The following is a 27,862-nucleotide window of genomic DNA, read 5'->3' as shown; positions in this document are numbered from 1 at the left end:
ACTCAGTCTTCTTTTTTGTTTGTGTGCTCTGTCCTGCTGTAACTGCATGGGCATCTACTGTTTCGCTTTCTTTTGTGTTCAGGAAATTACAAAATGATAACTGTTCTACCAGTCTGCCCTGCCTACTGTCACAGTCTGATTTCGTAATCAAACACAATTCAAGGGCAGTAAGGTTTCCCCGACCCGCCACAATAATGGCAAATCCTCTACTGAACAGACAACAGAGATACTTATTAGAATGCTCATTGTAACTTTTTTCCATGTCACACAGTGTTTTGTCAGACTTGTCCGTACACAGTGTGGACATACACTGTACGAACAAATCTATGTATAAAATCTGGACTTAGATTAAATCAGATGAGTGGCACAAAATGGAGCGATAAATTATCCGTTTCATCCGTGTGATCAAATTTACTTGACAGACTATTGCTTAATTTATTTTGTAATCCAAGAAAATTGGAATTTCAAAAAAAATGGTTGAATCAGTTAGGAATCAAAAGCTTTATAGGAAGTGTTCAATTGAGATGTTTTAGGTTTTTTTTGGTTTTTTTTACTATGTTGGATGGATGTTTATCTAAAGGCCTGCCGTCATCAGACCTCTGACACATGCACTTTTTTACTTTTACTTCATTCAATTTGTATTGATCAACAAATGTATGCCGAAATGAAGCTTCAACCAGTTTCCTTTTTTACTGCAAAATTCTAACCAACATGCAATGTGTAATATTACGGTTGATTTTCTTGGAGAAACGTTCACAGGCTGAGGTTACCAGCTCCAAACGAGTTTAAAACATCTATAAACGCATTATTAGATCAATATGAACCTTTAGGCATATGTATCTTATTTATTTATTTATTTTTAAAACAACGTACCACCTGACCTTTCATTGTCTGCTGGGAGTTTTACTCTATTGTGAAAAGAGCAGTGGTTCATAAATGTTAGTGTTCAGCTTTCATGTTGTTGTTTTTTTTCTCTCAACACTTTGATGCGCAGTGGAAACGATAGATCTCCATTTATTTCCAGTGAAAATATGGATCGCACCAGATCAAATTCAGCCTTCTATTTCTGGACACTAAAAGGGTAACAATTCTCTCATCTGCAGCTGTTCAATAACTTGTCACATTGTTTGCTGTTCTCTGCCTGGATTCTCATATGTGCTGCCGCGACCCATCAGGTTATTTATTCATCCCTCTGTATTGAAGGTTCATGTTGAGCTTATTCCTTCCGACTGCTACAAGCTTGCTTCTTAACTGCATTGTGGATTCTTCACAGTAGCATCCTCAAGAGTTTCTGTGATAACCTGTCATAGTGCTGCAAGGAGAAATATTACATCCCAGTCACTGTAATGATTTGCTCTCTGTCTCCTCAATCATGATCTCAGGTTTCTTCAGGCACTGTAATGGCGCATTCATGCCTGACCAACCATTGCGGGAGCATTTGTTAGTGGTGTGGTTTACTGTCCTCATCTTTTAGTAGTTGGAAGTACAATAAAAAATTGAATTTTATTTATATATACATATAAATACACACACACACACACACACACACACACACACACACACGCACACGCACGCGCACACAGGTGGCAGTTTTGTAGAGGTAGTAGTTTTTGTCACCCAAAACATTTCAGTGGGTTTTGAAAAACTGCAAAGTCAGCTGAATGGAGCTTGCACAATAATGATCCTCATGCTGCCTGCAGTCACATCCTGCTGAGGCTTTTGAAACTCACTGATTTTGTATTCCTATTCGTGACTTTTAAATAAGATATAAGGAGACAGGAAATGATGCGGGTGGGACAGGTTGAGAATCACTTATTAACATGAAGATATCATTGGCCTCTACTAGTTTTTTTTAGTTCTTTTTAAGCCACTATTGCAGCATATTTTTATACGTGAATACACACATAGAATGTCAGTGATGTACATTGACATTTAATAGAAATATATGTTTATCTGATTCTTAAGTGTACAAATAAAAAAAGCTGAAGTAAATATCTGAAATAAAAACCCAAACTAATAGTAATGCAAATGTATTTTTCCAAGTTCACATATTCTTTTCAAACATAGGAATATTTGAACAATTATCCAAATTGTTAGTCAGTTCAGCCTGTTGCAGTCAGGCAATTATGCAGTTATTGTTGCAGGCAAGGAGAAATAATGATTTATATAGTTCCTTTCACATAATGAGGCACAAAATATTTTACACAATGTTTAAACCAAAATATATGTATGTGGGAGGTAAGACAAGACCCAACAGCCAGAGAAAACCAGTTGTCAATGCGACACTAAAAACACAAGATGTCGGTCACCCACAACTCTGCTGCTCTGTAGAATCACCCAACTGTACAGGCAACAATCCTAAAGTTTACTGCAGGTCGTAAGGCAAAAGGACAAGTTGGTTCAGTCCAGTGTAACTGACAGGCTCTTTAACAACACACTATTTGAACAGCTCAGTGGAGACTGTCAGTCCACAATGGCAGTGAGAAATCGTGGTCTGTAGTCTTGAGTGCCATGTGGGCTCTTCGGTCTTCTATTCCACTTTATCTACTGCAGATTACATGGGTACTATGAGTTGCAGGCTAGAAGAGACACACATTCAATTACATTTACACCTACAGGCTAATGTCCCTTCAAAGGACTAATTAACCTTAAATGCAAACTTTATATAGAAACTCCCCCAAGGCCCGACTGGAAACACTCGTATTCCTATGAGGCGAGAGAACTCACCACTACTTCAACGTTCACCTTTGACTTTTTTTCCCCCCATTTAATATTTTTAAATTATGTATGCACTCAATGACTACATTAGCATTAATGAACAATGTGTTGTACAATGTGGAAAATGCATTTTTTCAAAAAGATACATTCCGTAGCGCTTCAGAGACAAAAGCACTTTGTGGAATTGGCTCCACGTTCTCTCTCCTAGAGCTTAAACTGTTACCTCCAGTCTCAATGGTCCAATTCAGTCGTTGAAAAGCTTCAAGCATAAGCTCAGTTTCTATGGTCACAGGAAATGAATACATTAGGAATTAGTAGGAGGAAATGACAAAGGCTTTGGTATTTTTCCACCAGCAACAGTTCTAATAAACAGTATCTAACAACAGAGACTACAAAAAATGCATATGGTCATTTACTATGTATTTGAATAATGACAAACCACTCAATATTTGATTGGATGCTCTATTGATGTATCCAATACATATTTATCTTCTTTTTTTTTTTTTTTAAATCATATAGCCACTCCTCTACTCTCGGTTTTTCTCCTCTTCGCCCTGCAGAGGCAGCATGTACATTTATAACCCAACAGAAGGCAATTTGTATGTAATGGTACATCATTAAATGAAAATGAATTTGATAGATGAGCGATGTGCTGTGAATGCAAAGTTCAGAACTGAAGGTCTGTTTCGCTCTTGAATAATAAGCACTCGTTTTGTTCTGTGCAGCCATTTATTGACAAGAGTAACAATGGTAATAAAAGCATAAGTGCAACAGGCAGTGCCTTTTCATTTAGAAATGAATTTGAAGGTTGCCTGTTTATTTTACCTACCCTCTGATTGGGCTTTCACAGGTTTGTTGTTGCTATGGTTCTGCTGGCGTGAAATCATTTTAAGTAAATATCACTTTAGTTAATATTGTTGTATACATATTTTAGCAGAGTTTGGTACAAGCCTCAGAGGATACAGACACTCAAAAAAATGCAAGCTTTTTCTGTTTTGTTATTGTCAAGTCAGTGCCACATTTGTTCGTGTTTTCCTCAGCTCATTTCAGAAGTTATTGTCGGTGACTTAATCATCGGAGGCTTGTATTTCATCTCTCATTAGAGCTACATCAGTGGGATGAGTCGTTTTGTTATGGGTTTTTTTTTTTTTTGATGCCTGAATAGCATAGCATAACTAACTGCACTCAAGAATGTTCCTTTGCACACCCACGTTTTCAGAAGAAAAGATGTACTCAGTCGAGGTTCTTCAAAAGAGGCATGCCCTCTTTTCCTGCCGTCTTGATAACTGCGGTGAATAGCCTTTGTCGTCTGTGCTGGTTTCAAAAGCACACGAAGGCCACCTCCCACATCAACAGCTCCGCGGCGGACAAAGCTGAAGGACACCAAACACTCCTGTTTCCTTTCACTTTACAGCAAATACGACAAAGTCAGTATGGCCTCGACTCGGTGTATCAAGTTGTACTTTGTCAAATTTTCAGTAAACAAATTTTATAATAGCACCCACACAGCCGACGGGGAAAGAGCATGTGGTTCATCTAAAATCACATTGAAAGGCACTGACACGCAGAGTACTTTTTTTTTTTCTTTTTTTTTACTCTTTAAGTAGGATTAGAGTGTTAATAAAACATTTTCTGAAAACAGTTAATATAATAAAAACATTTTCTTACTTCTATTGGTACCTACCTTTTTCCTCCGCTGTCATATTTTGGCAGTAGTATTTCAAACTCAGAAGTTATAATAAAATGAAGCAAATCACAAAAACAATGTTTTGGGGGCCAATAATATTATCATCAGATGTAATAAAGCCAATCGTGAGAAATTGGGATTAAAAATTAGGATTTAAAAATTGTTTCAGAATGTCACGACTGCAGCAAATATCGAATAATACATAAATAGGACTGCATTTCTTGGAAATGAAAGCTTTTTATTTTTATTTTTTTAGGCAGTTTGTTCATGAATATTTCAATTCAGTTTTTTTTATTTATATAGTGCCAAATGCAACACAGACATTCCGAGGCACTTTTACAGAGAAAAACCCAACAATTCCATGTGAGGCCACCATGGCAAGCAGCAATTCCCTTTGAACAGGAAGAAATATACAGAAGGTTCAGAAGTGAAGGCTGCTGTTCTACATATGGTGCAGTAAACAATATTTTCATATTTTATTGTGTTATGTTTTTGGGTTGCCAGGATGTCCTTTAAGATTCTGCTTTTATAAAAATAAAAGCATGAAAACATGAAGTATTCTATGTATTTAATGACATATGCATTACAATAAAGGCAACACACACACACACACACACACACACACACACACACACACACACACACACACACACACACACACACACACACACACACACACACACATACATATATATGTGTGTGTGTATGGAAAATAAGGTGTTTTAATTATAGGAGGCAAATTGATTGTTCATGTATTCTCTGGCTTACATTAAAATTCTGTTCATCCTGGAGCATGAAATGAGGTTGTATGTCAAAGTAATTCTTTTAAGGTTGGTATCCCAGACTGCTTTAGAACTATATTTGTATGAGCGGAAATCAGATTGTCATGGATGTTTGTATGGTCATTGACCGTGGGCACAGCAGCATTATTATATAATGGCAAACACTAGCTATGTTTAGAGGGATCATAAGTCATCTGATTAATTGCTTGTGTCATGTCAACACTTTTGGTTAAATTGGCTTCATCCAATTTAAATTCCAATCAAATCGGAGGAGGCGTAACCCAGTTTATGATCCGATCGGAGTCTGTGTTAACAGCATGTTAGATTGCGTCCCACTTTATTTGCATGTCTGGTCAAATAATGCCCTTGGAATGAACATAATAGCTCTTGTTAAAGTGAAAATTGGAAATACTCATAGCTGCGCTTACATTAAAAACACTATTCTTTGCCACTTACTTGGAGTTACTTTGGGGATGCACAGTTCAGCACTGAATGGCCCTTGTGGTGGAGAGGAATGCATTTTTTATTAACTGTGGAGCAATGTCCTTGTTAGTTTGTTAGTTTTAGGACATTCATACTGTGGCAACAATTAAACGGAATAAAAAGACACTTGCTTCCATTCAGCACAAGGACTCGACTTCAATATGTTAACATGGTTGTAGCTGCGTTGAAGGCGAAGTAACTAATCCACACTCTTATTGCAGAAAACTCAGACCTTCAGGGTCCAACCTGAAGAGCGAGTGAGAGAGGCAGCAAGCAGTTCATCAGAACACACTCGCGCTTTTAAGCTCTCCTCAAGGAGAGGCTGTTGAATTGACTGAACTGTTGTCTTCTTTGGGTAAATTATCGCCTTAACTATATGTGACAAATACAGTCAGAGTTCCTGGAGGCGGGCCAAGGAAATAGTCCAACATTTTTAAACATTTGTATTTTTCTTGCGAAAACAAAGCTGCCTTTTTTTCAGTCACACAGAAGCTGTAACTTTAGGCAGTAGCTTTAAACTGTACAATTTAAAGGAACTCTGAATATGACCCTGAATTGATGTGAAACTCTCTGGAAATTATGTGTAAGTAAGAGAATTTTGTGATTTCAAAGCCCCAGTAGCTTATCGCACTTGGGCACTAGGCTTGGGTTTATTTGCTTTGTTTTCATTTTCTCTTTTTCTTCTGGACACTGGGGTTTTTCAAATGTCTTTTGCTGGAGTCTGCCTGCAGAGGCCAATGTGGGAGGAGCCAGAAACCCCTTGTTGGATGGTGTGCTGTGACCGTGCAGGTTCTCCTGAGGAATCCTGCCTGTTCTCCACACATTTTCATAGAATCAATTTCTGTTACCGGGCAACCTGACAGTGACAGAATCTGGTCATCTGTTCCCGCCTCCACCCGTCATGCCTTTACATTTCTCATGTTTCAGTGCACTTGATTCATGTCCTTCTAAATGTCAGGGTTACATAAATAATTAAGGCAATGGAGGAAAGCGTGGTGTTGTCGTGCATCACATGTTGCTGTGCAGTAATATGCAGTGCTCATTTACAAAAAACAACAATGTGACACTGCCTCCACCCACCCCACGTAATTTAAAAAAAATTATATTTACATATCTATTCTTGTGCTCCCTCCCGTTGAGGAGAAATTTTCCACTTATAATTAATCAATTTCAGATTTGGAGTACTTGCTAATTACTTTCTCTTTTTTTTTGTCGGATGTTTGTTTACATTTCCCGACATTCCTCATACCAAGACACTGATTTTTAACCCAAGACCAATTAGATTGATACTCGCTGTGCAACACAATACAGCCTAATTTGTATAAGGGTTTTCAGCTCATTAACTGTCACTGTTGCCTAAAAATTCAGCACAGCTTATGAATTATTCGCTCGTTAATTCTTCAGTGTTTTTGGCTTGACAGAGTTGGTGGCTCATGATACTGCAGTGCCACTGTGGGCGCGGCACCTGGTGGATTGATGGATGGAAGGAAGGAAGTTGGGTTGATTTGAGGGTTTGAGTTTGGAGTGATTGTGTCGGTTTCACTCTAGAAAGTTGCCAACCCTGCTCTGGCTCACGGAAAAGTGACGGCAGGGTCGTCACTGATTGGACGCTCTGCTAATAACACAAATGACACAATTGTTGCTGATTGGACAGAAGCACAGTCGCGTCTTTCAAACAGAAAATCAATACTACTTCCAAATATGACCACCAGTGAAGATTCGACTCTTGAATTTATCCATCACTATTTTAATGTAGGGCATGAATATGAGGCGATACTTGAGATGCTGTCAAAGCATGTAAAGAATTATGTATACACGTTAATAACGTTAGTTATTTTTAATTTATTTATGTATATATGTTTTGTATACATGCACACATGAATATATGCACACACCCTAATTCAGTGTTTTTCAACCTTTTTTGAGCCAAGGCACACTTTTTTCTTTGGAAAAATCTCGAGGCACACCACCACCCGAAAATGTTAAAATGTGAAACTCTGTAGCCTATATTAACAATATAAAGTCATTCTCATCAATGCTTTATCAACAGGAATCGAATAAATACAGAAAAAAGTATTTCCCAATTTCATTTTTTAAAATTTTTACTCACTCAGTGTGAAACCTGGACCTGATGGATGAACACAGAGCTGATAGTGAGAAATGTGTTGTGTGGAGTGTAATCCTGTTATGAAGTTCCGGTTGCGTCTGTTCATGCCAAAATAAAAGCCTCTGGTGTTCAGCTGGCAGAGTAGAACCACGACTCGCCACAGTATTTATACATGATTACTCTGCACACTGCTCTCATAGCTGACAGCGGCTGTGAGAGTAAATGTTCATTTAGAAAAAATATGAAATTAGATAATTTCCCACGGCACACCTGACTATATCTCGTGGAACACCAGTGTGCCGTGGCACTGTGGTTGAAAAACACTGCCCTAATAAACCCTACAGATGATAATCTTTTGGTTGATGTTTTGTGTGTCTCTGCAGAGATACAAGGCTGGAAGGTGTGACGACATCCTGAAGTGGAAGCCCCCCAACCTGAACTCTGTGGACTTTCGTCTTCAGATCACCAAAGTCGGAGGAGAAGGGTAAGTTGCTGTTGCCAGGGAAACGCTCCGCCTGACGAATCCAATCGCAACTATCATTGTGTGACACACTGGAGCACTCGGAGACAACCACATGCACACACACGTACATTATATTCTCTGTGTGTCGTTGTCAAAAGCAGGCTTTGAATCAAAAAGCCACATAGAATACCTTCACCCCCCCCCCCAAATTACTCTTTTGCCTTTGGATGCAGCTGCTTTCACAACTGCATTGTGCAAAAGTTCATTCCTTCCTCGTTCTTGCTCAAATACGTACACTTGTTTATTAGCTTTGTCCTCCTTCCCTCCCCCCCCCCCCTTTTCCCTCATTTTATGTTTTATGTTTATAATCTCCTACAACATCAATTATTCAGATCCACCAATGCACATTCTCATCCTGGTAAACAATACAGCTCTACAGAATCAAACTGCATTAGAAAAAAACCTGGAAATGCTTGTGGGTGATTCGAGGCTATGGGCGAGTACTGCAATGGTTATTCCTAAATTAAATTTGGTGGTCCATTGCATTTCTGTGTGGAGTTTGCATATTCTTACTAACCGTCTGCATGCTTCGCTTTCTTCTAACAGAATCATGTAGCAAAGACATCTCTATTAGGATAGTTGATTTATCGGAATTGCCCAAGTGTGTACTGGCCCTGTGATTGATTGGCGTACCAAATCTGTTTTCTGCCTTTCAGCCAGTGTCACCAGGAATTGGCGGTGCTATGTTGCGCATGTACATTGTGTCACAGAGTTACAGAGTTGTGTTCTGAGCAAACATTATGTCTTTGCTGCTGCCTCCTACCTGTTTTTGGCACCAACCTTGTGTCTCCAAAAGGATTTCTCTGCTTTGTTGAGCTCTGACCTTGTTTTCCCATAGCATCCTTTCTGCTCCACACCAACGTCGTGTCTCCCCAGCAGCCCCTCAGCTGTGTGCTCACCTTGAGTTTCTTCTGAAGCCTGTTATCACTATTGTGCTCTGACCTTGTGTCTTGGTCACTGTCTCTTTGCTCTGAACTAATTTTGTGTCTTCGCCTCTCAGCTCTGACCTTCTGTCCACACTGTTATTACTCTATGCACTGACTTCATTATTTAGACTGCTGGAAACAAAGGCAAATATAGTGTGTTCGAAAAACCGCTATGTGAAATACAACTGAATAGTACCAATCAAACAACTGATAACTGACACTTGAGGGCATGTTCAGTATCACTATTTCCTACTTCAGAAGTGATTATATTTCCAGTAGCTTTGGTTTCAGTCGCAGTTGAACATTTTGTGCTCATTCATTATTATAAAGTAAAATATCAGCAGGTCCGTATTTTAAGTTGCAGGATGTTTGCATGCTGACAGTCGCTGTTATTGTTGATTGAAGCAGTGCAAAGCAATGGCAAAATGGTTTCCCCCTTCTTCTTCTCATTTCTTTCCTGCAGTTCGGCCTGTGCCTGGTTAAAGTTCTTCTGAGCTCCCTCATCATTCAGCCTTTTGTCCTACATTAGCCATGCAACCTCAGTGACTATCCCAGCTTTGTAGCCATACGCCTGCCACTATTCACCATCAACAGACAACGCATGACAGCAGGGCACAGACACTCATTCTACTCCAAAGCCAGCCGGCAGGCCAGCGAGTCAGCTTCTTGACTCCTCCCTGTGTGTGGGTGAACACAGACGATTATTGTTGCCATTTGAGAATGTTCTGATACCTCCCCAGAAGATGAATTTTGCTGGCAGAGGCGCCCTCACCAGTCTTCACTCAGTCTGCGTGTAGGTTTTCAAATGTCTTCTTAGTTATCGTCTGAGGGAGAGAGAGAGAGAAAGAGAAAGATGGACAGACATCTAAGGAGGTAACAACTGTTTATTCATCAGCCCACACAATCAATCCTTGAGCACATCTTTGTGTACCACTGAGACATCCAGCCTTGCCAGTGTTATTGCCTTCTCTGAAAGCAAGCACAGAGGCAGACGGCGGTTATTGTGTGGCAGGAAGAGTGGAGAGATGGAAAAGAACAAAATGGAAAAATGAAGCAAATGCAGAGACTTTGCCAACGCCCCTCCTGAACGTGGAATTAAACAGTCGAGTATTGTATAGATGCCTTGAATCATGAATAATTTGAGCCGATATTTTCTCTATATACGGGCTGAGTAATGGTTACATCATCACTCATTAAGTTTCTGGTGATTTTGAAGACACTGAAAGGCAGAACGATCCCATCTGACCAGCTCGGATTAACTCTCTTTAGGCCAGTTCCAAGGCTTCCTGTCACTACTGTTCTCCATAAACCCCCGTGTGATTACAACCTCGAACTATATATTTCATGCATATGATCCATGGTCAGACTTTCCAAACACCTGAGAGCAGTTTAGTCACAGAATACATGGAGACAATGCCTCTGACTTTTAATTCTTAGTCAGTTCCCATCGACCTACAAACCAACTCATCGTCCACTTTGCAAACTATCACAGAGTCCCTTTATGCTGGCGTTGATTTCAGTGCGTAGAGATTGTTACTAGATACAGAAGAGAATGATTCGGCATTTTCTTTTCTTATATATTGATCACAAACTAAATGATGCCGCAAAAAAGATAAATAAAATCTGAAGATTGTATGTGGACTCTGAAGGCCTGTGAATAGACTTCTTTGTCTGGACACAAGGATTCAGTCTTGGTGCCATATTGACCTGCCTGCCTCCAATTGTCAGTTAATTTATTGGACGTGCAATATGGAGATTTTGTTTGGCCCAATTTGTCCACAGTTGAATTTTTTAATTTTTTAATTTTATTTATATACTATATTCTATCGTAGGAATAAAATGTTTAAAGAAGGTTTATGTATCTGTTAGTGTACCTTTGAGGTAAAGATGGACAAATCTCCACCTTCCCCCGCTGTGCAACTCTTTAGCCAACATATTCCTGGAAATGGAGAGGATTGTTTTGCACTCATGAGGTCATTTGTAACCAGAGTCCAGAGGAGTAGAGATGCAGAGCTGAAGGGTCGGACCCAGCAAATGTGTAGAAATGAACTCAGTCACGCTGTGGCACACACCACTTTGGTGGCCTCATGCATACAAACCTAACATCTCAGAAATGGGTCACTTGAACAAGCATTTTTGTGATCATAACTAATGAAACACTTAGCTTTGCCTATCCCCCCCCCCCCCCATAAGATCAACAAGTCTCGGTTTATAGTAAACTCAGTCAGGTGTTGGTGGATCTCATGCAGCCAAACCACAAATATCAGATGACCACAACTTTTCAGATCTATTTTCAAGAAATAAAATGATTAGCATCTCCCGAATATGAAAGCTTTGTTGTTTGACTGATATTGTGGAAAAATAAGCTTTTCCATTGATTTCTAAATATTTGAGATGCCTCAGTATGTCCCCAGTGTTCTTAGTTTGTTTATTTTAAAGTCCCAATAAGAGCATTTTTACTCTTTCAAAGTTGCTACTAAAGAGGTGTTTACAGGCAAATGATGAGGATGGAATTGTTGACATGAGGTCTTGGCAGTGGACAGTGTCCATCACTACATGGCTATTTGGTTCCCCTAATGTCTATTGCCGCTTCCTTCCTGCTTGTGCTCGCTATCATTAAACAGGGGGCGGTAGGAGTTGATGTGAGCACAGTCTCCAATTTCAGCTGCAGCTAAAACGAGCTCCATCAGACTCTTCAGTTGCACTGTTGTTTTGCCATCAGTCTAACTCAGCTGAGCCCCAACCCCCCCCCACCCCGTTATTTCCGTTGTAAAAATGGCTAACTGATATGAAACCAGCATGTATACTTAGTTTGTAGCACATGTAGGGTCTGCAATAAGATGCACACGGCGATGTTTTGGTGTGTGGGGAGGTAACCGTGTGTGATTGAGATTGTTCATGAAATTAAGAAGATGCTGAATCCCAATAGATTGCTGTCACGTTACAAAGAGCTCTGACACAGAGACTGTACAAAATAATTCCAATGGTCGTTAGATCAATCGCCGTATATGTTGCACATTGCCTTGGACTGTGCTGGTGCCCCTGCCATAGATTTTTCTGTAAGTTTAGACACATCCCGCTGTGCAGAGAGACAGAAGAGCTCCGAGAGGTGTAATCTCACTTCTCTGCCGCTCTGTTACTAGCTAGAAAAATGGAAAATGGAAACAGCGTAGTGATTTCTTTGCTCCGCCGTTACCAATCAGATACTCTTGTGTTGAGATCTTGTGCCGAGGGTGTTAACCATGATCTTTTTGTCTTTGCAGGCTGCTAACACAGACTGTCGGCTTGCTCTACGTCGGAAGCTATGACAGGCCCTTTGCAACGATGAAGGTGAGAAAATAAATGTGTTGCTTTGTTGAATTCTTCCTTGTGCAATAAGCCCAGAGCCCCGCCCCCTTCTCTCTTTCTCCTGCTCTCCTGTTCCAGCTTCCCTTTAGAATGGCACATTTTCAGCACTGTTGACATGCAGCAAAGGTTCCGTGCTTCATTTGAAAGGTTACTCAGCCGCTTGAACCCGTTATTGTGATAGCAAATATAATTCCTTTTCATGTTTGTCATTTTGACTTTCAACAATATCGAGGTCTTTTTTGTTTCATGTTCATGTTTTAGTGTTCATGAAAGAATTACTTGTATTTCCTAGTAACTTTTGAAACATTTTAATGAAAAACGCTTATTTTTTCAAAAACATCAATGTTTTCTTAAAGATTCGTACAATTAAAGCAGTGGACATCAGTGCTTTTTCAAATTATACCCGTCACTCTACTTCCCTAAAAATGTTCATTCTGTCTATGGCTGCCATCAGATGTAGTCAACACTTCCATTGGTGTTTCACTGTGATGAATGACGGTGTACTTCATAGAATGCAGGCCTTCCTTTCTGTCTGCAATTAGAGGTATGTGTGCCGGATTATTGTAGTTTCATTTACAGCAGGTAGAACTATTCATCAATTACGTGTGAAATCCTCTTCATCCAAATTCTGGACCATTTTTTTCTCTGGGTTAGAGGAACCAATCCCAGCTCACTATGAAAAAATAGCTTTGCCACTTATTTAGCCAACCAACCCGATGCTTTTTTTTTATTTTATTAATTTTGCACTGCCGGAGCTGCTTCATATTTTTCTGTTGATTCTTGATCATATTATAGTCATCCAGATGAACTGTGTCTTTCTGTCTATGAATCAGCCTTTTAGCCTTCTCCCAAAAAATTCTGTCCACACCTCACACACGATAAACACGAGGCTTCAGGACATGTAATACACATGCCAGGCCTTTTGAGGCGCTGTGACTTACCAAACACACAAAAAATGCAGAAGAAGACAAAGCACATAGAAATTCACTAGTAGGTTCCTGCTCATAAACCTCGATATAATTCTGTTCTATGGGCCTATGGCCGCACTCTTCCTGCTGTTAGCATCATGTAGCTTCTGCAGTTCGACTGGAGCTTGTAGTCTGTGATTGTTGTGGTTATTGGATGACATTGCGGACCGCAGTGGGAAAAGAGGTGGGGGGGCGGGGGGGCGATAACGTCATCTTTTTTCCACAGATAATTGTCTTTGTGGACTTTTCCGTCCACACCCCGGGGGGTTGGACAGCATGAGCCAGGGTATTAAAAGTTCCCCCCTCCGGGACCCGTGTTTAAAAAAAATCCATCTTCACACTCCTAAAACGCTGCCTTATGTGGATGATAGGCCAAAAACAGCACGTCTAGGTTAACCGGTTTCATGGCCCCTGCAACATTTCGAATTTCCAAGGTAGTAGATTCCATCTTCCATTCCAACCTTTTTAAAACTGCAAACTTCTCGGGGGGGGGGGGGGGGGTTGTTTGTTTTTTTACACTATGGAAGGTTGAAAGCATTTGATTTATCAGACTATTTTACCCAAAACAATGTGCACTTCAAATAGATTCTAGAAGTAAGTACATGCTGCTTTAGGTTAATTTTCTTTCCTTTTTTTTAACTCTTCATTCACCCTTATGTTGAAGCAGAGAAACTACTACTACCATTGCTGTTGTCACGAGTCTTTAAATGAGCATTCAGAATGAGTCCATGCCATTTCAAAGCTCAGTGCTCTCTGCCCATGTTGCATCTGGGGAGCATTGAGTTATTTGAGCACATGCTGATTAGCTCAATTAAAAAATAGAAATAACTCCAATGCCCAAATACTCTATTTGTCTCTTGTGTTCCTCACAAGCACACAGATTAAATTCTGTCTTTTCAAACAGTTCTTATTCCCTGTTTTTTGCACACCATCTGTCACTGTAGTAATTATTACTTTGTGAATTATTCCCACCGAGTTTATTCAGAGTTGCCTCATTGTGTTTGTGAAGTAATGTGCTGGAGGTGGGACGGGGAGGCGTTTGTCAGCTACACTTAAGAGTCAGATTGAGTTCAAACATTTGCATATTGTCTGTCTGAATTCACACAGTGGGAGATCACTTCATTAGACCTTTGACCTGCAGCATCACAGACTCGGTCAAGCGCACTCTACTATGACTAGCATCTAATCTCCATTACAGCATAATGTGAATTCTCTGGTATGAAAGAGAGAGCTTTTTTTCTTCACACTTGTTCGATGATTTCTACATTTATCGAGATTTCTATATTGCAATTATGCTGTGTGGATATTTCCCATGTTGGCTAAATGAGTTGGAGCGTGTGTATCAGTCACAGTCATGGTGCAGAAACGCACTAAATGAGTGTTTCTGTTCCCTCTGGTGCTGTTACTGTTGTGCCAGTTTCCCATGTTTCAGCCCTGGGCTTGATAACTGAGCACGTAGCGTCTCTGTTTGGTCTCTGAGCTTCTCCCAGGGAGACAAAGCAAAATCTGCAGCTCCCGGGGTCATCCCCTGTCAGCTTTGATGGTGCTAATTTTGTTGTGAAATGTGTTTTGCAGTCAGTGCAGGCGCAAATGTGCTAAAAATGGTAATTACATGCAAGTGCAGGACATGATGTGTTGTGTTTTTGGACAGAGCATTGTTCCTGAAAAATCCAACACCTCTAACACAGCCCAACAGTGCGTGCGTACGTGCGTGCGTGCGTGCGTTGTCTGCAGTACACCATAACACACTAGTTTTGTCATTCATTGCTTTGCTTGTGGGCATGCATGATTTCAGTGTACCGATGAGATGCCATTTGAGGCACGTCCACTGATGGAAATATATTTGCCTGCAGGACAAGAAAGTCAAACCAAGTTTCTCTGTAATTAGAAAAAGCTTTGCCGCCTTTAAGAAAACCTGTTTTATTGGAGCAATTTTTCCAATTTAGCTCTTTATTGTTGTCATTTCCTTCAGTCTTGCCCACAAGGAATAACAAAAAAATGAAATATGATAGGGAGATTGTGTGATGATTTGTCAGCTCAGCCTTTTGAAAAGAGCAAAAATTGTTGACATGGTGGACGGTATAAAATAGTTTGTCATGCTGTGTTTATTTTCCTCAAAACCAAATGGACTTGATGAACATTAACTGAAATTTAATTATGATAAACATGACTGGACCTTTTGTGACTTGCCTCTTATGAAAGATAAAACTGTGAGCATTCAAGACTTATGTAATGTATTTCTTTTGTGTGGGTGATTCAGTGTCTTGTTTTTGAGTTTTCAATATGTTGTAAGTAAAATCTAATATATATATATGCCACATATTCAATGGATGAACTCAAGCACAGTCGTCAGTTAAGACTAGTAGCACAGGTCTTGTTGTTTTTTTGAGTGATTTCCACAACCCTTCCATTCATTAGTTCATTCCAACATGAGGTAGACACCTTTGATCACCTAGACCATTGACATGCACACTTAAAATCGTTGTCCAGAATTATCCCAATATTGAAATGGTGACGTAAACAGAACAATGCTATATGTGTTCTGGGCTGGATGCAGTGGTGTAATGCACACCACCACTGGAGTCTAAAACATTAGAGACATGTTCTCTGGAGGGATGACTCGCGCTTCTTTGTATGGCAGTTGCCATTTAGAATGGTATTTGTCTGACTGGATTATACCAAAGCAAAGTTCAGTGGAGGGGAGGTTAAGGTGTGGGGTTGTCTTTTTGGAAGTTGAGCTCAGCCCCTTAGTTCTCATCATAGTAACTCTGAAAGCTTCAACATACGAGGTGAATACTTTTGGCAGTATCGTGCGTTTTCCCATTTGAAAAGTTTCCAGTTTGTGTGTTTGTGTATATTTGTAAATGCACGTGTGCATATTGTTATAATTATCTACAGTGTGGAGCTGCTATGTTCACTGAATTTCCCCATATGTGATGAATAAAGTCCTATCTTAAGGACTGAAACATGTAAATCATTTTTTTTTTCTAATTATTTCATTTCTGAAGTGGATGAAAGGCATCAGATATAATTAGAATTGTTTTGTTACCCCCAGTTATCAGAATTTTATGGCCATGCAAGCAGGTTTCATGATAAACAACATTCAAATTCAAGTTTATCAATTGTACCTGCTCTCATTTCCTCTTTAATCCCACTCAATTGTGATAGTGTATTTCATGCATGCAAACGTTTCAAAACTCCCTCCAAGCTAGAAATTTAAAAAATGTGTTTATCTGCTGTTTGGTTGATGTTGGCTAAATGCTAAAAGGCACCTTAGGAAGTCATGACGTCCCACTGCTTTAATGTTGAAATGCTCCTCAGTATACACTTAAACTGTGTGTGTCAGCGCTTCTTTTTTTGATCAGTGGAGTTTCAACTGAAGAGAACAGCCATTATTTGTGTAATTACGTTGCTATCATTAGTGACTGAAGCAATGACTGCAACCATAAGAATAAAACCAGAGCTTTCTTTGAAACCCATTAGTAGTTTCCCCACGCTAGTGTTTTCACTCATGTTACTTGATTGGACCTGTTTTGTTTTTTTAGAAAATGCAAATGTTTCAAACTGGGCTTGACTGTCAATTACTTTTTGGCTTTCTTCCAACTTTGGAAACAACACATCCTGATATTCTCACACTTTTGTCACATGGTGTAAATCCAAGTCGACAAAAGAATAGTATGAAAATATTAGTCACAATTTTACTTCAGAGAGATTTGCTGGAACAGAAATATTCTTAATCAAAAATAAGTTAATTCATAACATATAACAAAGTGCAGGGTGAAACCCGGTGCACATACGTAGTCCACTGCAGTACCAATCCTGAGAAAAACAACCAGACACACTCATGGCTGTAGGCACTTTGGAATAACCAATTTACTCAATCACATATTTTAGGTTGTGAGAAAACTGTAAACTATCAAGATCACTGGTCCCTGAATCTAAATATGTGTTTATTGGGAGTAGTCATTATGAAAACGATTTTAAAAATGAATTACTATTTGCACGAAATAAAAACACATTAATTGTGTAAATCATCTCATTAAAGTTGTTCCTAAGTATAAATGGTATGTTTTACGTGTGAGGTAATACTTTTTTTCAGGTTTAATTTGAAGATTTCTGTGTTTTGATGTGTTAAAAGAAAAAGACTGATCTAATGGAGGTTTTAATAGCTACTTACTTCTAATTTAGGCGTATTCCTCTTTCAGTTTTATGGCCACATGAAGTCTATTCCAGAACAGTATGTGACCCATGCATTCTGCTCATTAATCATAAATAATGCGAATGGGGCCCGACAGATGTCGCCACCAGAGACGGAGATAAGAGCTGCACTCTGTCAGAGACTGTTGGCTTTGATGAAGCTATGAGAGTCTGTCAGCGTGGACTTCACCTACTGTGTGCTGAAAAGCCTCTGACTGTTTTTTCCGTAACGCCTTTTCCAGATTTGGGCGACTCCGTAAAGATAGCTGAGCTTTGGTTTAATGAGGACACGCTTCTCTCTTTAATCAATAGGGAGACTTTATCATTCCTTTTGTGGAGATATTTTCTTCTTTGTTTTCTTCCTCTCAGGTTTTATATGAAATGTGGGATTACCAACCATAAACACTGTCAGAGTAATTGAAAGCACCGCCCACGGAAAACCAAAGAAAGCACTTGATCGTGCCACACAACAAAACAAACTAATCAGTTAAAAGTTCAGAAAGTTAAATCTAACTCTGTGGGCCGTGCAGTGATTGTCTTCGAAAGTCTCATCAGATTTGACAGTGTGCTGTCCGCCTGCTCTCCCCCACATTTTTCCCTCTTCCATCCATCAATCTTTAACACCCACTTTATCCAGGGTAGGGTGGCTGTGGGGAGCCAATCCCAGCAGACTTTGGTGCCAAAAGCAGGGGGTCCCCCTAAACAAGTTGCCAGCCCATCCCAAGGTCATCGTAGAGAGACAATTACCCACACACTGAAGGTGTTCTCGCACATACGGGTGTTAACCAAAATTTAAATCTGGTGTATTGTAATTATCACAGCTGGAATTCACACCTATCAATGTGGCCCACATGCCACACCAACTGGAGGAGTGTCATGTTGTCATACAAGTTGACGCAAACGGGCACCATGTCGCAACCGGCGAGTAAAAGAAAGCTCTGAAAAAGCATTGGGAGAATATGAAAATTATTCAGAAGTACACGTGTTTGTGATTTGCTCCCAGAAAAACACACAATAAAATCTCATCATACTACTCGTCTTTTTAGTTCAAAGTTGAGAGGTATGTGTGGCTATTGGTTTACAACCTGCTGGATTTCGTGAGGCATGACAGTGTTTCAAGCATGTACTCATTCAGATTGCCCACCAATTCCCAGAGAGAACTCCACACAAAAAGACCCCAAAGCCAGAATTGGACCAGAGTCGTCCCAGATTTTCCTGACCTTTATAAAAGAAACCAAAAAACCAAATTATACATACGCAGAGACCAGGCTTTACTATCATGTAATGAATTTTTGAGGAGTTGCTCACTTGTTGGAGTCCCTTTTGTTTGATGTTCACAGATATTCAAAAGCTCATTTAACTGTAATTGGTGATTACAGTGAACATACTGCTCAAGATCTCAGAGAAATGTTTTTAACGTTGCGCTTCTCACTGTTTGTTGGGTCCGCTTGAGTTGTGTTATATTTTCGTCGGAGCTTCTTGGCAGACAGCTACCGTTCTTCGTCTGAAAGCATATATTAAAGATTGAACATCACTTTTGATCCAGTCCATAAGTAGTGTTCTTCCTTCCAAGGCCGTGTTTGTTCATGTTCAGGCTTTTGCATCTTATATTCTCTCTCCCCACTTATATATTCTTTCATCTTGTTTCTCGTTATTAAAATGGGCCCGAGTGCTGCTCTGTCACGGACCTCCGGGATGACTCTGATTAAGTCGAGAATGAAACAAAGGCAGGGTCAGTCACAAGAACTGCGGCAGAGAAAATAATACAGCTATGCAAGGAAATTACAAACTTTGAATGTGTATTCATCTTTGCAGTCATCTCTGGACCGTGTTCTGTAATATAGTGCTGCACAGTGTCCTCGTGCCACTGTCCACAAGGAGTTTACTGTTTGATATTGGATTAGATTAAATGCCTGAGCACAAGCTGTCGAAGGGCCAGATGTTATAGGCCCGAGGTTTGTCCAATATTTTATATCTGTGCATGATGTAAAAGTTGAATTGTTGCACGCGTTTTCTCATTTGTATGACAAAAGGTATCTTAGCTCTTATAAGAGATTTAGAATTGAATGTGTGAAGTTTAACTGCTTTGTTTTTGCTGCTGCTGTCATCTCCTCCCAAATAACAAGGATGATTATTAGCAGGGATGCACCAATAGCACTTTTTTAAAAAGACTAGTACGATTATTAATTTTTAGCTACTTGCTCATACCGAGTACTGATACTAGTACTTATTAAATGGCATTAAAAAAATTGTACTTGTTATGCTAAGATGCCAGGTTGTTGCCAAGCTGTGCGGTTAAACAGTGTTCAGTCTCATTGTCAAACGAGCACAAAGAGTTGCAATTTGAAGGCTGGAAACTCACAACATGTGTTCCTGAAACCACAAAAACAAACGAGCCTCATTACAGAAGACATTTTTACAAGTCGCAGGACCAGAATAATAGGAGGTTTTTTTGTTGTTGTTTTTCAGCTCTGCAAGCTCAAACAACCTGAAATAAAACCCAACAACCTTCACTGGTTTGCGTATAAAAAGTATAAAAGGTACATAAATAAACAAGGAAACAAATGAATAGATAAATAAATAAAAAAGCCACAAGAGAAGCTTTGTCGGATGCGATGAAAGTTGCAGTGTTAGGCGGTATTATCAGACTGCTGAATGTTTACCTTGACAAATCTATTCCTGTTGCTATGAAACATTACTGTCCTATACTTACATAATCTCACTTAATTATGGCTCACGAATCCTCCCCAATAAAACATGCATTGATCAGCATGATATAATCAAGTTATCTTTATACATTATGAAGCTCCGTGGTGAATCCACATCTATTAAGACATGTTTATGTCAGGAGTAATCGTGTTCTTTTCATGTACCACCATGTTTAAACCATGTGCTAATTCTCGTGTGTTTTCTTCCAGGCTGTCTAAATGATGGTCTTTCATGTTTCCTGTGCTTCCCGTGTTTCAACAAATCTGTTACAACTGTACAAGCAACGCAGCAGCTCCATTAGAGTGCTTTTCCAATTACGGGGCTTAGTGGATCCTAGCGATCAGGGGGATGCCTTAAACCAACATAATTGTTTTCCTTTTATTTCATTTTTGAGAGTAAATTATGATTAAAAAATAACTTGTGAATTGTAAAACTAATAATTATTTGAATCATACATACATTGATGGAACTGAATTTACTATGTTTCGTAGAGCTGTATTAAAATGATAAATCAAGCTTCTGTACAAAACCATAATTCTACAATCGGCAAACTACAGGTGTCGACTGAGAGACTATATTTTGAATAAAGGCATGTATCTACACAGCATGAGAAGAGTTATACTTGTTATTTAAGACAAGATGAACTTTATTGATCCCACATCAGAGAAATTTGGCAAATTTCTAGTGAAACCCAAAAGCTATGTTTACCCCATGAAGTGAAGAATCAAAGGAAGCCTGCCATTCAGCCAATAATCACTTCATGAGAGTGCTTTCCAAACTGTACCCCCAACTTGTGAGGCTTCAACCTCATTTCTACTTAATACTTTGAGAAAGGGGATTTCGGACTGTCTTAACAGAACAGATCGGGGCAGATGTCTTTAAATTAATACTTAAATATTCTATTTGTCTTATTCAATGTATATAAGTCCACTGGACTTGTTATACCAAGATCTATGCAAATGTATCTCGGATTCACGACAAATGACAGTCACGCATATGATCCATCCATCTTTGTTCATGACTCAATAATTACTGGTCACAAACTGTTGATAGCCTATCCAAACTTACCAGAGTTGCTTTGTTTTGAGTCTCCCCACCGTCACTGTCCACACCCAGTAGAAGTGTCGTAGCTTCTCCTACCCTACGTGCTCAGAGACTGTTCTTAGTTAAATGGAAACTCAAGGCACCTCCTACTTATAGTTTCTGGATTAAAGACGTTTTGTATTTTCCTTAAGTTGAAGAAGAGAAAACGTTTTTTCTTCTTAACATGGCACCACCAGTAAATTGAAGAAAATCTGGGGTCTGGTCTGGGAAGTTTGAATCCTTTGCTTATTTTCCACTGAAGCTTGTTTGGAGCACTAATGCTATTATGCTTTATTACTTATGTATAGCATGAAGACAACCACAGCAGTTTTATATAATGAAAATCTAATTTGGTCTGGCTGTAGGCTCATTTACTTATCTATTATCTTCACTTGTATACATTTGATTCCATTTAGCTTTTTCTGCCTTTTTCTCCCCTTTTCTTTTTCATTTTTTGTCATTATCAATATTAATATTAGTTTTGCACTGTTCATTTAACAGTTTCTCAACAGTTTTTAACAGACAGGGATGTTTTTTTTTTTTTCAATCATCTTGTATCCCGGGAGTTGAGAGATGCTCTTTTTTTCCACACTTCGAAAAACAACTGATGTATTCTACTTGTTTTAGTTGAGATTAATCAATGTAGATCCTAAAAAACTGAAAATCTGACTGCTGTTGTTTAGTGATGCTGTAGTAAAACAGACTTTTTTTGTAGTAGTTTTTTTTCTCCTGCCCATTTATTCTCGTGTATTATTTCTCTGTAGTTACTGTACATTAGAATATGGCAGGATTTGAGTAGAAAGTGGGAACAGAGAGCTCTCCTGCTCTGCCATAGTGTCACACCGGCTGATGAAGAGTTTGATTGCCAAAGTCCTCGATAACCGGTGGCACACGTGTGCTGCCATAATGAGACAGATTTGGATGGATTAAGCACCAAGTGGTGATGGAAAAATGGCTGCCAACATGTCACCCTTCACCAGCAGGAAGAGAGCCAGCCTGCAGCAGCACGTCATGCCTGCACAGCTTTCTCACAGTTCACCGTGACAAGATTTAGAAAAGCTTTGAAATTCTGTCAACGCTTTAGCTCATCTGCTTTATTTCTGCCTGAATAAGATGTTTTTCATTGTGCATTAGGAAGTGATGCAAAGTAAGTAATCTACATTTAAAGAATTGAACGATGGCTGATCCCATATGCTCATGATCACAAATTATCAAGGTCAATATCCAAAATGCATTTTCTATATTATGGCTCTTTGGCATTCGTTCCGCGTCGCCGTTTCTGTCTTCCTTCCTTTCTTGCACTTTCTTGCTTCCCGTGTGAAGTCGGCTCCCACTGTGAGCCCAGATGTCCCACACGCTACGATCATGATCAGCTCGTACTTTGTGTTTTAGCTTCGTGCCAAGCGCCGGTGTCGTCCTGGCACCGGTGATCTGTCTGACCTTCATGGAGGCTCACATGTTCACGCTGAACCTGGGACGCCCACCTCTTTGTCCCCAGCGTTTTCACTCTCTGTGAGATCAAGGGAACCGCTCGCAGGCGACCACTTTTGTGGCCGTACTGTTTGTTTTAATAAACCATTGATCGCATATGACCATCTCAGCTGCACTCTCTTTTTTTTTGGGGGGGGGGGGGTTGTTTTTTTCCTTCCTTGTTCCCAGCAGCTCCGGGATTTGCATTTTCCAAGTCTCGAGAATCCTCGCAGTGAGACTCAGTCCCTCGACAAATAAACAACAGATGCTCAAATGTCTTCTTTGACTCATGCTTGATCTTCAGTATCATGTGCCATTTTCATATACTTCAGCAGAGTTGCAGTGTGCTCAGTGTGTAGAGTTGATTTTGTTTTCAAAGGCGAGTGTGATGTAATAAGTCAATGATCCCGTGTAGCTCAGTAGGTGGAGCAGGAACCGTAGCACTGCTTCGTCTCACATTCTGTTTGTGATTCTGTAGGCTGGCGTTTCAGCTTAAATCCAGCACTACAACTAACAGAAATTCAGTTATATAATCCATTATATATTATGTCTTTCAAAAAATCTCGGGAGAAATCCTTCGTTTTTACATGTATGTTTACCTGAATCTTCATTTATCTGGCAAACATATAAACAAAAAAGACTTCACATATCATGAATGGTTGCTGCTGTACTGCGTTTGTCTGAATATCAACCTTTCTTTTGTAGAAACATAGAAACATGTCTGAAAACGTGGGGTCGTCTTGTATTCACTGTCTAATATTTTGCTCTTGGTGTCATTCTGACTTCTGCACAAAATCAAGAGGAATATGCTGGTGAGTGAGCCATTAAAATGTGACGTGCAATGAATTGTGACTTGTTGGTCCCACTGAGGGGATGAGAAGCCAGCCGCAGAGAAATAATAATCAGAAAATATTTTATTACCTGATTTGTTGAGCGTGCGAGAAATTCTTTTGGGGTTTTTTTTGGGCAGCATAATAAGAAAACAAGAATAAACAATGTCGCTTACACAGTCACATTTACACATAAATCCATGATAAACAAAAATCAATAACAATATAATAGATGCACAAATGACATTCACATATATTCACACTCCACAAGCAACTGGGCTGGATGGGACGAGCAGGAACATGACAGCTTCACAAACTCCAACCGGTGCTGTAGACCGTGAAGTGTAAATGTGAATGAAAAAAAATAGCTCTGGCTGGCTGGAGTGTCGGTCTGAATTAGAACGAAATGATTTGATTTACAAGATAAACAGACGCACTGGAACTAATTTCAACATAAATGAAGTGTAGCATAAATGAAAGTCAGGTATAACTACAGCAGAGTAGGAAATAAACTATAACTGTGTTTAAACTGTACCACATTTAGGTCAAAGACTATGTTGTGAATACTGAGTTTATCTTCAACTTGCATTAGATATAGATAGCTGTGTGGTTTAAAAAAAAAAAAAAAGGAGTGGTCATGTTTGACAGTTGCAGGTTTTGTGTAGGTGAACGTCCTTCCTGACACGATGAAGCTTTACTGTAGTTTCATGCTGAATACTTCCATTAGATGACGTTGTACACTGAATTCTAACACATGTTGTCACATTCAGCCTCATATTGCTCCATTGTTTTTTTGTAATTTGAACTGAATCTGTCTAATTATGTCCTAATGATTGTAGTGAAGACAGTGTTTAGCATGCTGTTTTCCACATCAGATGAATGGATCGGCAGCATCAGAACTGTTACAAATATCAGACTCTCGACAAGAAAAAGGACGTCAAACTCGTAAACCAAAGATCAGGAAAGCGTTTCTCTTCATCGTTCGCTTTAAAACTTTGTCTCTGCAGATCACAAAAGAGCTGAAACAGTATGACAGCAAGATCATCGAGTGCACCTTCGCCAACAACAGCTGGGTGTTCATGAGGGAGAGAGTGGACAAGAGCTTCCCCAACTCCTACAACACAGCCATGGGTGAGCCGTCCCCCTCAGTCATTCCATTGTCCTGCTCTCGCTTCAATCTGCGTCTGTATTTCAGAGGATAACAACTCGCTCTTCCATTAATGGGTCATTTTATCTCCATATTACTTCGGCCTTCCACGGTAGTTTGGGTTTTGTGTTGCCCCCCTGCACATGAGTGGCACTGTGCCCCCCCCCCCTCATAGTCTGGTTTCAAATTTGGTACCTGTGACAAAGTGTTTTCCTTCATCTCATCCATTTTAAACTGACATTTCGCTGCAAAATGTTTTGCAGGTCCACTGTTGTGGGACTCGTTATAGAATGTCGACTGATAAACAACAAAATGAGAACATATTTTTTTAAGTGGTGAAGATAACCTATAATTAAATCTGATTACCAGGACCCAACTCCACACCTCCTGTTAATGTTTAGTCTCCAAACAATAGGACATAATCTTCCTTATTTTTTCCTTATTTCACAGTGCATTGTAATTGAATTATACAAACAGTGTTGGTATTTTTACTGCAAGAATTGCATTTAGTTTACTTTCATAACCATGTTATTATTCTTTACTTCACAAAAAAGTTAGTTTGTGGAAAGCACAAGTTAAGGTACGGGGCTAATGACATTATGGTTCAATTTGCATTCTTAGAAACAAATATTTCCTCAGTAAAAAGGGAAAGAGCTAATCATTTCTTTAAAAGTACCACTTCCAATCAAAAAAAAAAAGAACTTGCAAAAGATGTTATCATAAAAGCGTCACTAAAAGCAAATTTTCAGCCACATTCTCAAAGCCTGAAAAAGGGACAATGAAGAAAGCACAAGCATAGGAGGAAGCAAAAACAACCAGTTTAGCAGGATAATAAATGTTGTTTGTGTTGTTCTTAATGTAAATGCTGACTTCACAGTGGAACATAACAGACCAAATTGAAGCAATAAAAACAAAAGCCAAAGTAGGGAGAGAAAAAAAAAAAACATTAAAGAAATGGAGTGAATTGATCGGAAGCGATGGAAAAGATTGTCCTGAATCACCGAGTTTTGGGTCCTGAGGCGAGCCTCACTGCCCAGATAGCAAAAGCACCTTTTATCTCAAATCTACACTGATAGGAAAGCGTTCCTCCCCGGACCGATAACGCCGTGTCCCGTTTCGATAGCGGAAATACTCATCAGCATGTTGTTGGTGGCATGGCACGGTCATGAATGTACCATTGGGGCTGTGAATTGAGACCCCCCCCTACCCCCCCACGCACACACACACACACACACACACACACACACACACACACACACACACACACACACACACACACACACACACACACACACACACACACACACACACACACACACACCTCCCCCAGTCCCAGAGGGAAAAGTCAGGCTCAGCTTCCCAACAGCGTGAAGTGACTCAAAGCTGCAAGCTCCCCTAAGATGTTGTTTGTTGAGATGTGCTCTCTCTCTGAAGCCTGGTTTTGGCATCAGATCCCCTCGTTGAGTCATGAGTGCACGAGCGCGTGCATGATCAGGTGTGGGCGATTCTAGCTCCAAAAATTATACCAGGATATTTCAAGGCATTTATGAGATAATGACATGTTCTGCAAAGTGGCTGAATACAGAAAAATTAAGCTCCTTGAAGCTCTGTGTTTCGAGATTTTGTAACTATAGAATTGTGTTTTCCATTTATGAACATATTAAGACCTGATGCATTTACAGTATATGTATCCTTTTATATGAACCACAGCACATCCTTTGGCTCACTCAAAACACACATTTGTGGTCGCATGCTAGACTTGTTGATGTTTTTAACATTAAAAGCTTTTGCTGTTTATAAGCAGTAAACAAAAAAAGAGATGTCTACAAGTCTTGTAGCGTTAAGGGTGTCTGGCATAAACAAATCTACTGTGAAATTCTTAAATGATTAATAGATTCACTGATTCTAAACTTAAAGGTCAAGCTTTTCTTAATTTTTCTGCTCAAACAAAACACGTCTGTAGTAACCGGTTGGAGGTCTTGTCTTTCTCTCTGTCCAGCTGTGTGCCAAAGCATCAAGGAGCCCGTCACAAAGGAAATCCTCCTGGAGTACGTGGATCGCTGTGCGCAGGGAGTCCAGGCACAGAACCGGAAACGCCCACCAGACCCAGACTCCGAACTCATGCCCCCTCCCCCCCCAAAAAGACCCAACCGGGCCATCCCGTAGTCATCCCGTAGGCCTTCTGGACTGCTCTTTAGTCACAGCGTGCATCCACATCACCAGCTACATCCACCCCCATCCCCCCCCCCCCCCCCCCCGCCCCCCACCCCCTCCGCCAGAAACCATTTCAAGGCTTCCCTACCCGCAGCACGTGTTCTTTATCGGCCTGTACATGGAAGGACTCCACAAAAGTGACTGCTTCAATGTCATTAAATTCCCCTGTAGACTTCTTTGTAGCTTTAATTTCCCGTGTTCTTATTAAAAGGAATCCATTACGGTTAGGTTATTTTACTTTGGTCCTATTTATCTTTTTTTAAATCTGAGCTAATTGGTATTTATCCTTGGGAATGTTGTTATGGCAACAATTAACACTTGACAAGCCTTCTTTATAGTTCATCTTACTTCCTTAATTTTTGTTTGAGAAAGGAGTAAACATCATCGAAGCTCGGTCTGCTGTCTTTGTGTGGGGGGCAAACACCTCGAAAATGAGAGGTCTTCATTTCGAGCCATGCAGAGCACATTCGCCTTCACTTCCACTTGTAATTTTCCCAAAGTGTTCACATCTTCAAACCTCCGAGCAGGATCAGGACTCTGCAGCCCATCTGTGTGGACTTTTGTTTGAAAGGCCACATGGGTGGGCGTGGAGGTGATTATACAGTCAGTACAAACGAACCACAGATAACGGTGAAGTCAGACCACAGATGGGTGACAGATCAGAGAAAAA

General features: G+C 39.9%; 1 protein-coding gene across 1 annotated transcript in view; it reads left to right on the top strand.

Moving 5' to 3' along the window:
* rngtt (RNA guanylyltransferase and 5'-phosphatase) overlaps window positions 1–27,513 on the top strand; it is a 106,885-nt gene extending 79,372 nt beyond the window's left edge. The window contains exons 13-16 of the mRNA XM_080514505.1: window positions 8,161–8,261; window positions 12,490–12,556; window positions 24,839–24,962; window positions 26,978–27,513. Of these exons, the coding sequence (XP_080370631.1) occupies window positions 8,161–8,261; window positions 12,490–12,556; window positions 24,839–24,962; window positions 26,978–27,144 (459 nt within the window). The 3' untranslated portion in view covers window positions 27,145–27,513. The remainder of the gene's footprint in view (window positions 1–8,160; window positions 8,262–12,489; window positions 12,557–24,838; window positions 24,963–26,977) is intronic.
* The last annotated feature ends 349 nt before the right edge of the window (window positions 27,514–27,862 follow it).

The sequence above is a fragment of the Blennius ocellaris genome (assembly GCF_963422515.1).
Source record: "Blennius ocellaris genome assembly, chromosome: 18".
Classification (NCBI taxonomy): Eukaryota; Metazoa; Chordata; class Actinopteri; order Blenniiformes; family Blenniidae; genus Blennius; species Blennius ocellaris.
Note: the sequence above shows the minus strand (reverse complement) of the source record. Positions and strands in the feature narration are given on the sequence as shown.